Source organism: Carettochelys insculpta, chromosome 16 (genome assembly GCF_033958435.1).
Source record: "Carettochelys insculpta isolate YL-2023 chromosome 16, ASM3395843v1, whole genome shotgun sequence".
Classification (NCBI taxonomy): Eukaryota; Metazoa; Chordata; order Testudines; family Carettochelyidae; genus Carettochelys; species Carettochelys insculpta.
Genome location: NC_134152.1, coordinates 14,255,881 through 14,270,449, shown reverse-complemented (window position 1 = coordinate 14,270,449; position 14,569 = coordinate 14,255,881). Strand labels below are relative to the sequence as shown.

Genomic DNA, 14,569 nt, shown 5'->3' with positions numbered 1-14,569 from the left:
CTCTTTTGGAGTCCTGGGGTTAGTAGATTTTATGAGCTCCTCCAGATCCATGGTGAGGCCAAAAATGAGGGGCTCAGTGTGCAGAAGGCGTTGCCAGGGAGTGGGATATGGATGGGGGTGCAGGGCTGGGTGAGAGGTAGGGTGCTGGCGTTGGCTGGGAGTGGAGGTCTGGCCAGGACTGACAGTGCAGGAGCAGCCTGAGGGTGGGGTGTCTGGAAGTGTGGGAGGATGCAGGAGTGAGCTGGGGTTTGAGTGTCTGGCCAGGACGGAGGGGGCAGAAGAAGGCTGAGTGTGGGAGGTCTGGAAGGCAGGGAAGGTGCATCAGTGAACTGCGGGGGGGGCGGGGGGGGCGGGGCGGGGGGGGGCCAGGTGGGAGAGTGCAGGAGCAATGGAGGGTGCAGCGTCTGGCTGGAGGGAGGTTGCAGGGGAAAGGGAGGGTGCAGGAGCAGGCTGGGATGGGTTGCACCCTCAGCAAATTTGCAGATGACACTAAACTAGGGGGAGAGATTGATATGCTGCAGGGTAGGGAAACTGACAAATTGGAAAACTGGGCCAAGAGAAATCGGATGAGGTTCAACCAGGACAAGTGCAGGGTCCTGCGCTTAGGACAGAGGAATGCCAAGCACCGCTACAGGCTGGGAACCAACTGGTTAAGTGCTAAGCAGTTCTGTTGAAAAGGGCCTGGAGATTACAGCGAATGAGACACTAGATATGAGTCAGTAGTGTGCCTGTGTTGCCAAGAAGGCTAATGGCGTTAGTGGGGTGCATTAGCAGGAGCATAGCTGGTAGATCTAGGGAAGTGATTATTCTCCTTTATTCAGCAGTGGTGAGGCCTCATAGTCAGTATTGCATTGAATTCTGGTTCCCCCACTACATAAAGGATGTGGATGCACTGAGGGTGACAAACATTATTAGGGGGCTGGAACAAATGGCTTACGAGAGATTTGGGCCTATTTAGTTTGCAGAAGAGAAGAGTGAGGGGAGATTTGATAGCAGCCTTCAACTTTCTTAAGGCGGCCTCTAAAGAGGATGGAGGAGAGAGGCTGATCTCAAGGGTGACTGATGATAAAACAGGGAGTAATGGTCTCAAGTTGAGGTCAGGGAGGTCTAGGTTGGATATCAGGAAAAACTTTCAAAAGGAGAGTGATGAAGCACTGGAACGGGTTATCTAGAGAGGTGGTCGTATCTTCTTCCCTAGAGGTTTTTAAATCTCAGCTTGACAAAGCCCTAGCCAGGATGATTTAGTTGGAGTTGTTCCTGCTTTCAGCAGTGGGTTGCACTGGAAAACCTCTTGAGGTCTCTTCCAACCCAAATTTTCTATGAATCTATGGGGGTGGGAAAGCTGGATGGGAGAGGGGTGCAGGAGGGGACCAGGTATGCGGGGTCTGGGTGGGAGGAAGGTGCAGGATCAGAGCAGGAATGGGAGAGCTGGGCAGGAGGGGGGTGCAGAAGAAGGCTGCGGGTGGGAGTCTGGGGGAGAGGGGTGTGCAGAAGTGACTGGGGGTGGGATTGGGGTGCAGGAGTAAGCCAGGATGGGAGAGCTGAGTGGGAGTGGAGGCACCTGATGGGGATAGGAGCGCAAGGGCTGGCCATGAGGAGAATGGGGGCATTTACCTGGCTCCACTCTCCACACTACTCCCAGGTATCACCTTCCACCCTTGCCATTGGCAGTAATTTTAGTGCTGCATTTCCCCAGCTGGGGGATGGGGAATGGCAGTACATGGAGCCTTGCTTCTTCTCCCCACAAGCTAGATCTGGCCCACAGGGCTTGGGGCTGCCCCCACCCACAGCAAGAAGCTGGTGCTGGGCAAGAACCTCATAGGCTCCCCACTGTGGGGGGATGGGCCCTGAGCCTCATTGTCCATCTGCAAAGTTGGAGAACCAGTTTGAGAACCAGTGCTGTAGAACTGACTTCTCAATACCCAGTCTCTGTTTTGTTGCCTTCGGGTAGCGTAGGTACTCTACATTTAGTGTAAAACAAGGAGTCCTGTAGCAGCTTAAATACTAACAAATTTATTTCCACATAAATTTTCACAGGCTACATCCCACTTAGTCAAATGCTTGAAGTAGAAGCTACTGTTTGGCAGGGATACCTACCTATGTAAAGATGGGTTTGCTACATTATTGGGTGGAGGACAAGTACTAACAAGGTCAGTTTAATCAGGGTGGATGTGTTCATTCCCAGCAGTCAATGAGAAGGTGTGAATACCAAAAAGGGAAAATTACTTTTTTGGAGTGAGCTATCCACTCCCAGTCTCTATTCAGACTTAGACTCTCTCTTTAGACTATGGGTATGTCTATACTTACTGCGCATTTACTGCCCCACAAGCAATCCTCTGGAGGTTGATTTTGCCATGTCTGTGAAGACGCAGCAAAATCAGTCTCTCTGGAATTGGCTGTTGATCCTGGTACTCCATGCTATTGTGTTGAGTAAGTGACAGTACGAGTCCAAAGATCCCCAATTTATACCAGGGAGCAAAGTTGATCCTGATATGTCGATTCTAGCTACGCTAGTAGTGTAGTTAGAATTGTGTATCTGGCATCAGCTTTGCTCCCTGGGGTAGACCAGGCCTTAGCCTCCCACTCTCTGTTCAGATCGTATCAAGTTTGCATATGAACTCCAGCTCTGCAGTTTCACACTAAACTGAAGTCTGTTTTTGACATGGGGGTGTTTTTATTATTTTTTTTCTGAAGTGTGGGTACCTGACATTTCAAGTAGGAATTGTCTGCAGTATGACTGTGTATAAATATAGGAACCTAATTATTTCCTTTCTCACAATCTCTAAAACAATAATTCTGTCAGGTTAAAGGGATTGTTCTTCCTTTTCATTAAGGACTGCTGCTTCTCGTGATAACTAGACCAGTGGCAGTCTATCTACCAGTTTGAGAAGCAGTCCTAATCAGTCTCCAGTATCTTCTTTCTATTACCATTGCACACTGTCTCTGACCTTGCAAAGGGGGGAGCAACTGAGACATTTTCAATAGGTCTTGATTATAATAACTGTTATCTGCTTAGCTGCCCTCGTGAAGGTTTATTTTGAAAAACTAAAGGTATTGTCACGTGGTGGTTTTGTTTCTCACTTGCATTCATTATTTTACTATGCATATCTATGTCACTGTACCAAACCGAAAAGCCATATCATAAGGGGAAGAAGATAGGCTCCACAGCAGAGATAGAGTCTAGGGTAGGGATAGGGTCCAGAGTGACCAAGATAAATTGGACCATTGAGCCAAAAGAAATATAATGAGGTTCAACAAGGACAAGAGCAGAGTCCTTCTCTTGGCATGGAAGAATCCCAAGCATGGTTACAGGCTGGGGACTGACTGGCTAACCAGCAGTGCAGCAGAAAAGGACCTGGGGATTATGGTGGATGAGAGGCTGGATGTGAGTCAACAGTGTGCCCTTATAGCCAAAAAGGATAAGTGCATATTGGGGTGCATTAGGAGAAGCATTTCCAGCTATCTTGAGCAGTTATTATTCCCCTCTACTTGGCACTTGTGAGGCCACATCTAGACTATTGTGTCCAGTTCTGGGTTCTGCAGGATATAAAGGATGTGGATGCATTGGAGCAGGTCCAGCAGAGGGCAACAAAAATGACTAGGGGGCTGGAGCACATGACCTACAAGGAGAGGCTGAGGGATTTGAGCTTATTTAGTTTGCAGAAGATAAGAGGGAGGTATGATTTAACAGCAGCCTTCAACTTCCTGAAGGGAGGTTCTAAAGAGGATGGAAAGAGGCTATTCTCAGTAGTGAGAGATGGCAGAACAAGGAGCAATGGTCTCAAGTTACAGAGGAGGAGGCGTAGGTTGGATATGAGGAAAAGCTATTTCATCAGGAGACAAGTATCAGAAGGGTACCTGTGTTAGTCTGTATCCCCAAAAACAGCGAGAAGTCTTGTGGCACCTTATAGATGCATCTGATGAAGCCGGTCATTGCTCACAAAAGCTTGTGCTCCAAAATATCTGTTAATCTTTAAAGTGCCGTAGGACTTCTCATTGTTTTCACCAGAAGGGCACTGAAGCACTGGAAGGAGTTACCTAGAGAAGTGGTGGAATCTCCATCCATAAAGGTTTTTCAGCCCCAGCTTCACAAAGTCCTGGCTGGGATGACTTAGTTGGGGTTGGTCCTGCTTTAGGCAGGGGGCTGGACTCGATGACCTCCTGAGCTCCCTTCCAGCCCTGGGATTCTATGATTCTAAGATTTGAAATGCATTGTTTAATAAATATAAAATAAAAAGCATACTTACCATCTATTCCCCTATTCAGAGATGGCTCAGTATCTGTGATGTCTTGTGGTATATTACTGCATACATTTAAACAATGGAGAGGCGCGAAGGTGTTCAAGCACATGTCCCATCTTTCCACAAGTGTTAGAGATATCTTTCTTGCTAGGTCTTCTCTGTCTTTTTCCTGGATTAAGTTCTGATAGTATTCCTTGGATATAACATCTCCCTCCAACATGCAGCTGAGCAATTCATGGACCTCAGAAGTAGTGGCACTGGAAAGAATCTCCCTGACTCCAGGCAGTATCTCTTTGAAAGTATTCATATCTGCAGCCTAAAGTGTTTTAAACAGATTTCAGCCAAAATCTCAACTGGTTAAATAAAAAAAATCCGCTCAGTCAGCATCAAAAAAAGATGAAGTGAAATTTTTAACACAATACTTCAGTTTGTGTCATTTGTTGAGGTGTTTCCTCATTTGATTAAAGTTATAATTCAAGATTCCAACAAACCACTTCTTCATGTAGTCACACAAAATTCACTGCAACCCACTTGTTTTTGCAAGATCCTTGCCGTCAGTTTTACAAGCAACATTGTGTTCGGTAATTAAGGAGCGGTATTAACACAGGACTACCTGACAGTAAGGGAGATGGCTCTTTTGCCCAGCTAAAATTGTGACAGCTGGCTGTAGGTTTGTGTTGGATCCATTAGTGGTGTGCAACAAGACTCTCTCACAGCCTAACCTTATTTTCAAAGTAGAACAAATGTAGAGCTTTGGGAGAGTTGGCTCCCCATAGGTTAGGTCTGAAATTTGGGCATATGCTGGCTCAAATTTAATTCACTTCAATCTCACGCTCAGCCAGCAGCATGGATTTGGGACATCATTCAGAAGCACCTTGACACACAGTGAGGAGTTATAAAGAGTTCATATCTACCTCTATAACAATATGTTCATCTCAGGATGAGTTACCAGCCCCCAAACTTGAGAGACCATACAGCAATCTAGGCATTTTGGAAGCCATTACTCACCTTCTTTAGCATAGCTCTATTTTCTAACTTTCCTAAAGGTACAAGTTAGAATGTTTTGGCGGGTGACCTGTTCTGCATCCAATAGGATCAGAGAAATCACGTATAGGAAATGTGAACCCTATTAAATTCAGTGGCAAAACTCCCATAAATTTCATTGGGGACAGCATTTCAGTTCTGTTGATTCAAGAAAACATAGTGGCAAATTAGCACAGATAGACATGTAGCTGAATTAAGGTACTGGTGCAGACTACATATGTAATACATTGAGGAGAAAAGAATTAGCTTAAGTAAGGGGATAGCATCAAGCCCTGTATTTACCAAGAGAATATAAAAATACAAACCATTTTCCAAGTCAGACATACAAAAGTTACCTATAAATTCAAGAGGAGCCAAAATTGTACTCTAAACTTGTTCTTCCTCTCCCTCAAATTCAAAGGAGCTGATTTCGACTCTCCAGTCCATAACATACTGCAACAGTGTCAATTCTTTTGGATGCTCGTTATTCCAGGGCAGTTCTAAAGTCTGTGTTATACTGATACAGGAATTTACAAATACAAATGAAATATCCCCAGGTGGCAGAAATATTTAAAGAGCTACATCTGAGACTTTAGTACCAGAACATTTGAATCTGGAATCTACCTACAAAACCCAAGCCCTAGAAACTTCAGACTAATAAGGATTCACTTTTAGTACTGCCTTCATAGCTTAGCTCCAATAAATTACAGAAAATTCAGTAAATCTGCAGAAATTATATGGTATTTTTTCAAAAGTTCAGAATTTTTCACTTGCATTGGAAAGCAGCATTTTAAGCAGGGTTTTGAGCTCCTGAAGCAAGCTAGTATATTTGCACCCCATATCTTTTTTCCCTTCATTTTTTTACCCCTGTGACTTTGTGCTCTGGGCAGTTGCCCTGCTTATCCCACTCTAGTAACATCGTTGGTGGAAAGGAATAGATGACAACGTTTAAAGACATGTAAGCGAAATCAAGATTTTACTGTTGTGCTCAGAAATATCTAGTATATTGTAAACAATATGTATGAAAAAAACCACCATGGCTATGTCTACACTTACTAAAAACTTCAAATGATGATAGGAACTTCAAACTTCAGATGACAGGAATAAGTGGATTTTGATGTTGGCGGGATCCTTTCGAAAAGGACCCCTGTGTAGATGAACTGCGGGCGAGCGAAAGTGCCGCGGCCGGCAGCATGCTAATGAGGTGCTGAATATGCATTTCAGCTCCTCATTGGTATTCTTTGATTTGGCCATTAGCATGGCCATTTTGTAGTTTTTAGTAAGTGTAGACATGGCCCATATGTACTTTTAACTTAGATATCTAAAACGATCAACAATTTTTTTGTCAAGGATTTTCTAAACAACGCCTCTGGATGATAAAATGAATATAACTTGGACAGCTTTAATTTCAGTAAGAAAAAATAAGTGTCCAGGAGAGCACCATGACTTAAAGGAGTAAAGTAAATTTACAATGTTAGTGAAACTTTGAAATGCTGTAATTGATATTAACTTGTATAATTTATAAAATATTTATACACATTTTGCCCTTTGAACATTTAAATCACTGTATAAGGCACAGATTTACAAAAATAGGGGCCTAAAGCCAAATATGGATTGATGACCACTATTTTTTAAAAAAGCTTAGCTTATTTGCCATTCAGTCCATCACCCAGTTCCCCTTCTATGTTTTATAATGTCCAGTTTATTAATTTATGTGGTTTCCACAGTGTTTTGCTAAGTGCTGCAGTGCTACAGGATAAGACTGGTGGCATTTTAAAAAAGCAATAAAGACTAACCAAAATGTTGCCAGTTACTTAAAATCCAATTGTGCACATGCCTATTGTTGGGCTTCGTGTCTGTCATTATTATTATTCCCACTGATTTAAAATACAGTAGTATACAGATATACATAACCCAGCATACAGATTTATTGCCTTATGTGTCAAGGGTAAATCATAGATGTAAATTGTGCATCAAAGTCAGGAAATGAGCTACAAATGCAACAAAATTTAAAGTTTAACAAATGGAGGCTGAGCCGTCCTGTCCCTAGGACGAGATAGGGTAGCCACCCTGGCCCCATATTTTCAGGGGTCCTGCAGCAGCTGCCCCACCCATCCTTGGACAGGATGGGGAGGATTATGTGAGGCAGGGGGCAGGCAGCACCAGCAGGCAACAGCAGCAGTAGCTGCAGGGGATCAGACCCCTCTTGGCCTCCCTCCCCTTCTTCCTGTCCCTCCCCACCTCTTCTCTGCCCTTGCTCTGCCCTCACTGCACCAGTAAAATATACTAGTAAGTGTTCATAGACTTGGTTTACTGGTACTTACATACTGAGAGGAATCTGCCTTCCACATGACTCCTCAGATTAATGGATTTGATTTGCTGGTGGTAAATTTCCATTAATAATATATTCAGAGTTTAGAAAATCTTTGTATGTTGAGGGGATGGTACACACTTATTGCTAGGGTGTTTGCAGACCATATCGTTTCCCAGAAATGAATCATAATATAGGAAAGATCAAGATGTTACTAGCTAGCAGTGTTAATGCCAACTACACTGGCATTAGATAATGTGGTTCAGTGAGGATATTTAACTTGGCAACTGGGGAAAGTATGTCGTTAATAGGTTTTATTTTTCCTTCCGGATACGTAGGGGTTTTCCCACTGGATCGCTTATTTATTTCCCTGTTGTATGCAACCAGTGTTACAAAAATCACATGCAGGTGTAGCTGGGCTCAAAGCACAGGGATGGTTCAGTTTAGTACTTCTATGAAACTTATGGGTCACAGTCTCATTCAACTTGTAGTCTGGAAGGAAACAAGGCAGCAGATGTATACCCAGGGCTGGCCCTAGGCCAAATGGTGCCCCAGAAAGGAAGCATCTTGTGCGCTCTTCCACATCTCCCTCCATTCAGGGCTGTCCCGAGAAGGGGTGGGGCCCAGGGCAAGCTTCCCACCCTCGTCCCACCAAGTCCAAGGCACAGGGCCCCTGACAACTCTCAATGCCACAGGCCCTGCCCCATCCCATGCGTCACTCTCACTCTGACCCCTTCCTCAAACAGCCTGGCAGGTTGGGACAGCCTCAGGAAGTTGCCTCCAGCCACTTCTGCCCGCACTGCGCCGTGCCCTCCCAGCCTGCTAAGCCCCGCTTCTTGGTGCGTGGCTAGAGACCTTCCAGCTGGTTGTGGAGCAGTAGCACTCAGTGGGCCAGAAGGGTATGACCAAAAGCTGCCTGGTGAATGTGGGGATGCAGTGGGGGGAGGGAGGCCAAGGGGAGGTGATCCCCTGCAGCTGCTCATGCCGTTGCCTGCCCCTGCTGCCTGTACTCTGCCTCAGATAATCCTCTTGCTCCTGTCCAAGGATGGGTGGGGCAGCCACCAGAAAACCCCCAGAAATATGGGGCCAGGGGTGGTGGCTCCTATGGACAGGACGGCTCAACCCCCATTTGTTAAACTTTAAATTTTGTTGCATTTGTAGCTCATTTCCTGACTTTGATGCACTATTTACATCCATGATTTACCCATGACACATAAGACAATAAATCTGTATGCTAGGATATGTACAGCTGTATTAATCCATGCCTTACAGTAACTAATAAAAATTAGTTTCCCCTAAACGTATAGAAAAGTTTAATTTTTAGAATAACTGAAAAGTACTAACATCAAGAAATTGACCAAGAAATTTGCCAACCTTGATAACAATTTTTGGACCTCTGTGCTTTATATATTGAGTCTGTTCTGGTGAGGCTATGATCTGAAGAAGTGCGTCTATCCCACGAAAGCTCGTCACCTAATAAATTATTTTGTTGGTCTTTAAAGTGCAGCATGACTGCTGTTTTGTTTTGACAGAATGCAAACTAATACAGCCACCTCTCTGCGAAGAAAAGGACCTGTGCACCAACACTGGGTGAACAGAATGAAATAGCAGTGTGGGACGGGACAGCCTTTGGATGTTAACCCTAGTCTTTTAGTTCAAAAAGTAGCCTTTCCTGCCTTTGCTGGGCTCTCACTTCTGCTCTCATGTCTCACAGACTGGTGAAGCCCACGCCTTAGATGCCCACAGGGTTGTGGTTGACAATTTTCTAGCAGATTCAAGGAAAATGCAGTTCTCAGAAACCTGGGAGATTGGTGAGGAAGGACACAGAGGGCGTCAGCTATGAGACTGCTCCCTATGACTCCTCCCCATGCCACCCTTAGCCCTGCTTTTGCCCTGCCTCTTCCTGCCCCTCCCCACCTCTTCTCTGCCCCTGCTCTGCCCTCACTCATCTCTTCTCTTAAACCCCCACCTCTGAGCCTTGCAGCCTGGGGGAATAGCTGCAGCCTAGCACCTGCAGCAAGCTCCCCCATGCCTGGTACACTCACAGGTGGCAGGGGGGTAGCAGAGCAATGCTTCCCCAGCCTGCTCTGCTGCCCTTGTTCCCAGTCACATCACTCTTGCCACCTGGGCCCACCCCTCCTGCAAGTGACACATCTGGGGGAGCAGGGCAGCTTGGGGCTGCATCACTCTGCTCCCCCCCACCACGGCTAGTGAGTGCAGGGATGTGGGAGTGGGGGACTCTCCCCTGCTCTAAAGATTTCCAGGGCAAGTTTGGCTTAATTACATGTATGCAACCCCACTGTCTTCACTGTAGCTGCCCAGGTGTGAGGACAGAACCTCTGCTTTGGAATAGCTACAGCTTCAGGCTGAATTACATTCTGGAGAGTAACAGAGAGGTCACCACGTTAGTCTGTACTCCAGCAAAACAAAGCAGCAGAAATGTAGAACTTTAAAGACTAACAAAATGATTTATTTGGTGATGAGCTTTGGTGGGGCAGACCCACTTCTTCAGATCAATTTCATTTCCAATACAGGCTGACATTTACAAGTACAGAGGACCAAAAGGAAGGAAAAAAAATTGCAATGAAAACTGACAAATCAAATAGGATTGAAGGAAGGGGGTGAGAGGTGGGGGGATGTTAATTGTACTGTCTGAGATAATTACAAGCATCCAAGGAAGGGAAGCAGTCCTTGTAATGCGCAAAGTAATTGGTGTCTGTGTTCATACCACATGTTAATGTGTCAAATTTGAATATGTACTCCAATTCACAAATCTCTCACTCTAATCTGTTGTTAAATTCTCTATGTTCCATGACACAACTTCTCAGGTCCTCAACAGAATATCCCACTCCGTTGAAGTGTTCACTGACTGGCTTATGTGTTTTGAGTTCCTTGATGTCTGCTCTGTGTCCATTTATTCTTTGGTGAAGGTTTTGCCCCGTCTGTCTAAGGTACATAGTGTCAGGGCATTGTTGGCACATAATAGCGTATATAATGTTACTGGAAGTGCATGAGAGTGTGCCTTTGATCTTGTAACTAAAATGGCTAGGTCCAGTGATGGTATCTCCAGAATAAGTATGTGGACAAAGCTGGCAGTGGTGTTTGCTGCACAGAGAAGTTCCAGGATTCATATTGCTGTGGTGTAGCCTATGACTGGTGGTGAGAATCTTTCTTAGGTTAGGAGGTTGTCTATAGGAAAGGACAGGCCTGTCACCTACAGCCTTCTGGAGTGTAGTATCCTGATCCAGAATAGGCTGTACATTTTTCATGATGCATTACAGGGGTTTGAGTTGGGGGCTATAGGTGATGACAAGTGGTGTTCTGTTGTTGATCTTCTTGGTCCAATTTTGAAGTAGCTGGTTTCTGGGTATGCATCTGGCCCTGTCGATTTGTTCTTTACTTCTCCTGGTGGGTAATTCAGTTTTTCAAATGCTTGGTAGAGGTCTTGTAGTTTTCAGTCTCTGTCAGTAGGATTGGAGCAGATGCGATTGTATCTAAGGTCTTGACTATAAACGATGGATCGTGTGGTATGTGCTGGATAGAAGCTGGAGTCATGTAGCCAAGTGTAGCAGTCAGTGGGTTTCTGGTAGAGGGTGGTGTGGATGTGGCCATCAGTGATTTGTACTGTGGTATCCAGGAAATGTATTTCTCGTGTGGAATAGGCAAGGCTGAGATTGATGGCGGGGATTCAGGTTGGTAAAATATGTGTGGAATTCTTCCAGAGTCTCTTTACCGTGGGTCCAAATGATCCCATGTTGCGTAAGTAGAGGATGGGTAACAGGGAACGAGAGATACAGATTCATTGTTCTAAGTTGGCCATAAAAATGTTAGCATCCTGTGGGGCCATGCAGGTGCTCATAGCAGTGCCGCTAATGTGGAGGTATAAATTGTCCCCAATTTGTAAATAATTGTGGGTAAGAACAAAGTTACATTGGTCAGCCACCAGATTTGCTGTGGTAACATCAGAGATAGTATTCCTGATAGCTTGTAGTCCATCTTCATGTAGAATATTGGTGTAGAGAGCCTCTACATCCGTGGTGGCAAGGATGGAATTGTCAGGAAGGTTTCGAATGATTTGTAATTTCCTCAGGAAGTCAGTGGTATCTTGGAGATAGCTAGGAGTGCTGGTGGCGAAGGGTTTGAGGAGGGAGTCTACATAACTGGATAGTCCAACAGTAAGGGTGCCAGTACATGAAATGATAGGGTGTCCTGGGTTTCCAGGTTTGTAAATTTTAGGCAGTGACTAGAATAATCCAGGTCAGGGCTCAGATGGTGTGTCTGAGTGAATTTGGTCTTGAGTAGAGGCAGGGAGTTCTTTAAGTAGATGGTGTAGTTTCTTTTCTAATTCCAAAGTGGGATCTGAGGAAAGAGGCCTGTAAAATGTGGTGTTGGATAGTTGTCTAGCTGCCTCCTGTTCGTAGTCCAATTTATTCCTTTGATTTTTTTTCTTCTTTTTGGTTCTCTGTGCTTATAAAAGTCAGTCTGTACTGGAAATGAAATTGATCTGAAGAATTGGGTCTGTCCCACAAAAGCTCATCGCCAAATAAATAATTTTGTTAGTCTTTAAAGTGCTACTTTTCTGCTATATTCTGAATAGACTCACCACAGGCTTGGGAGGGGGAGTAAGATTTCATCTCAAGTTCTTTTCTGCTGAGCTGCCTTTTCTAAAGCTTTCCACAAGAGCTTGAAGCTACATGGGTTCCATGCTAGCCTTGCAATGGCATCTGCAAGGAGATGAAAAAAGATCATGAAAACATATTTTTACTTTTACTTTCCAAAGAGAGGGGAGGAGACAAGTGCACTATAGGATGCTGACGACACACACCCAGAACCACCCATGGCAGTTTTTTGTCCCATTGGACACTGGAACAAAAGCCCACAATGCCATAGGCTAGCAGGAACTGTGGGATAGGTACCCACAGTGCATTGCTGATGAAGCTGCCCACCCTAATGAGGACTCATTCCATTGATTTCAGGTGTCAGTGTGGACACGCATCCTTGACTTTACAAAAGTGGGCGGTACAAAACTGACCTTCACACATTTGACGTAATCTCCTACTATAGATGCACCCTTAGTGTCTAACCTTAAGATGCAGTTCATTGATCAGTGAACATCACTTCCTTTACATAGGCGGTGAGTTATATGGGACCAGGGTGCTCAAGCACCATGAATATTCAGGGCTGGGGGCTCAGCTCCATCAATGTTTGCAGCCAGGTCCCTCTGCTGCCTGAGGATAGTTGATACCTGTGTCCCGGTGGAGCTGGAAAGCTCCATGGGTGGCTCCAATTGCTGTACCTGTGAGCAAGAGGCAGGAGGGAAAGAGGGTGGGATACGACTGGCACTTTTCTTCTAGTCCCCTCCGCCTCCAGGGGCAATGATGAGTGGACTTCCTGCGGTGCAAGAGCAGAAGAGAAACCTCACACCTCACAGTTTCTGCCTGAAGGGGTTTCTTGGGTGAGTGTTTTACGGAGCCTCCCCAGCCACCAACCCTGCCTCAGGCTGGGCAAGGCAATGAACAGCCCATCCTCCATTCCCCAGTGTGACACTAGAGTGAGGGGCAGCTTGGTGGTTGGAGCAGACCCGTGGTGGGGAAGGGAGGGGAGGGGAGGGAGGAGACTGGGGGAGGACAAGGGAGCCAGGCCAGGGGGTGCAGCAGGGTGGGGAAATGGATCAGGGAGGCAAACCTCATGGGGGGGCTGGCGTAGGACAGAGAGCGGCAAAGGCTTGGAGACCTCTCTCCTCCCTCCCCCAGCAGCAGGGATGCACATGTGGGCAGCTGGGGTGAGCAAGCAGCTAGAACTTGCTCTAACTCTGCTGTGCTGGTAGTGCACCCCTCCCCCCACTGCATGGCATTTTAAATCACCTAGGGGGCAGGCAAGGCTGTGGGGCATATGGGAGGAGCACATGGGAGGGCAGGAAGCATGTACAGGCAGCAGTGGTCAGAGACACTGCCCCCCCACACACCTTCCTGGGAGCCATTGCCAGAGGGAAGTGCCCTCAGGTAAATGTGGCATCCCACAACTACTCCCCCACCCCAAGTGCACTCCATTTCCTTCAGAGCCTGCACCCCGCCAGCACCTCCACCTCTAACCCCAAACTGCCTCCCACAGCCTGACCCCATCCCAGAGCCAGTAGCCACCTTCCCTCCCAGAGCCTGCAGCCCAGACCACTGGTCATTCTAATCTTTTCCACCCAAGGGTAGAATAAATTGTTATGTGTACTGAGACATGTTAATGTGAACCACCAGCAGCAACAAAAACTCTAGCTGCAGGTACTCTGTGAATCAGCTGGGTGGCATTTGAACCTGTCATGAGTGGCTGCAAAAGTACCTAGCTTACGGGAAACACTGCCCCAGACTTCCACCTGCACCCACATTTCCTCCCAGAGCCTGCAGCCAAACCCCACCTGCACTCAAGTGCCCTGCAGAACATGACCCCTCACTCCTCCTGCACCAGAGTCCCTCTCAGAGCTTTAGGCAGGTGGAGGAGGGAGAGTTTGAGTGGGGGTTGGGTGTGGACTCTATGTATTCCAGGCACCACCACCATTTTTGTAAACCTGCCACCTGCCACCCCTATTCCTGTACACTACTTAACCATGGATTCTGAGTCTGGAGAGCCCTGTCTGGTAGAGTTACAGTTTTATGGTGCTGGGTAAACTTTTCCTTTCCACACTCCCCAAGTGGAGAATCCCCTCCATGTGCAGATGCACAAGTGAATGAGTGGTTTGGAACACATGGTCACAAAACAAGTTCACTATTTGGTAGGTATCTCATCAGCCAACACCTTGAAGAGTTTCTAAATTCAATGTGCAGAGGGAAAATCCAACACTAAGGATTTCAGGTGGTTAACCAAGAGTTTTGCTTCCTCTGTTGGACACAGATTTGGGAACCTCAGATTAAAAGCAAGTCCTGTATTTAAGTAAGACTGTAAAAGCACATAGATAAGGTAGTTTTTGAATTTTAACCCATCCAAGGTTGTTTTCATGGCTATTTAG

The 14,569-nt window shown here is 46.1% G+C and overlaps 1 protein-coding gene across 1 annotated transcript in view; it reads right to left on the bottom strand.

Moving 5' to 3' along the window:
- CIITA (class II major histocompatibility complex transactivator) overlaps nt 1-4,548 on the bottom strand; it is a 100,305-nt gene extending 95,757 nt beyond the window's left edge. The window contains exon 1 of the mRNA XM_075010655.1: nt 4,248-4,548. Within this exon, the coding sequence (XP_074866756.1) occupies nt 4,248-4,548 (301 nt within the window). The remainder of the gene's footprint in view (nt 1-4,247) is intronic.
- Between the last annotated feature and the right edge of the window lie 10,021 nt (nt 4,549-14,569).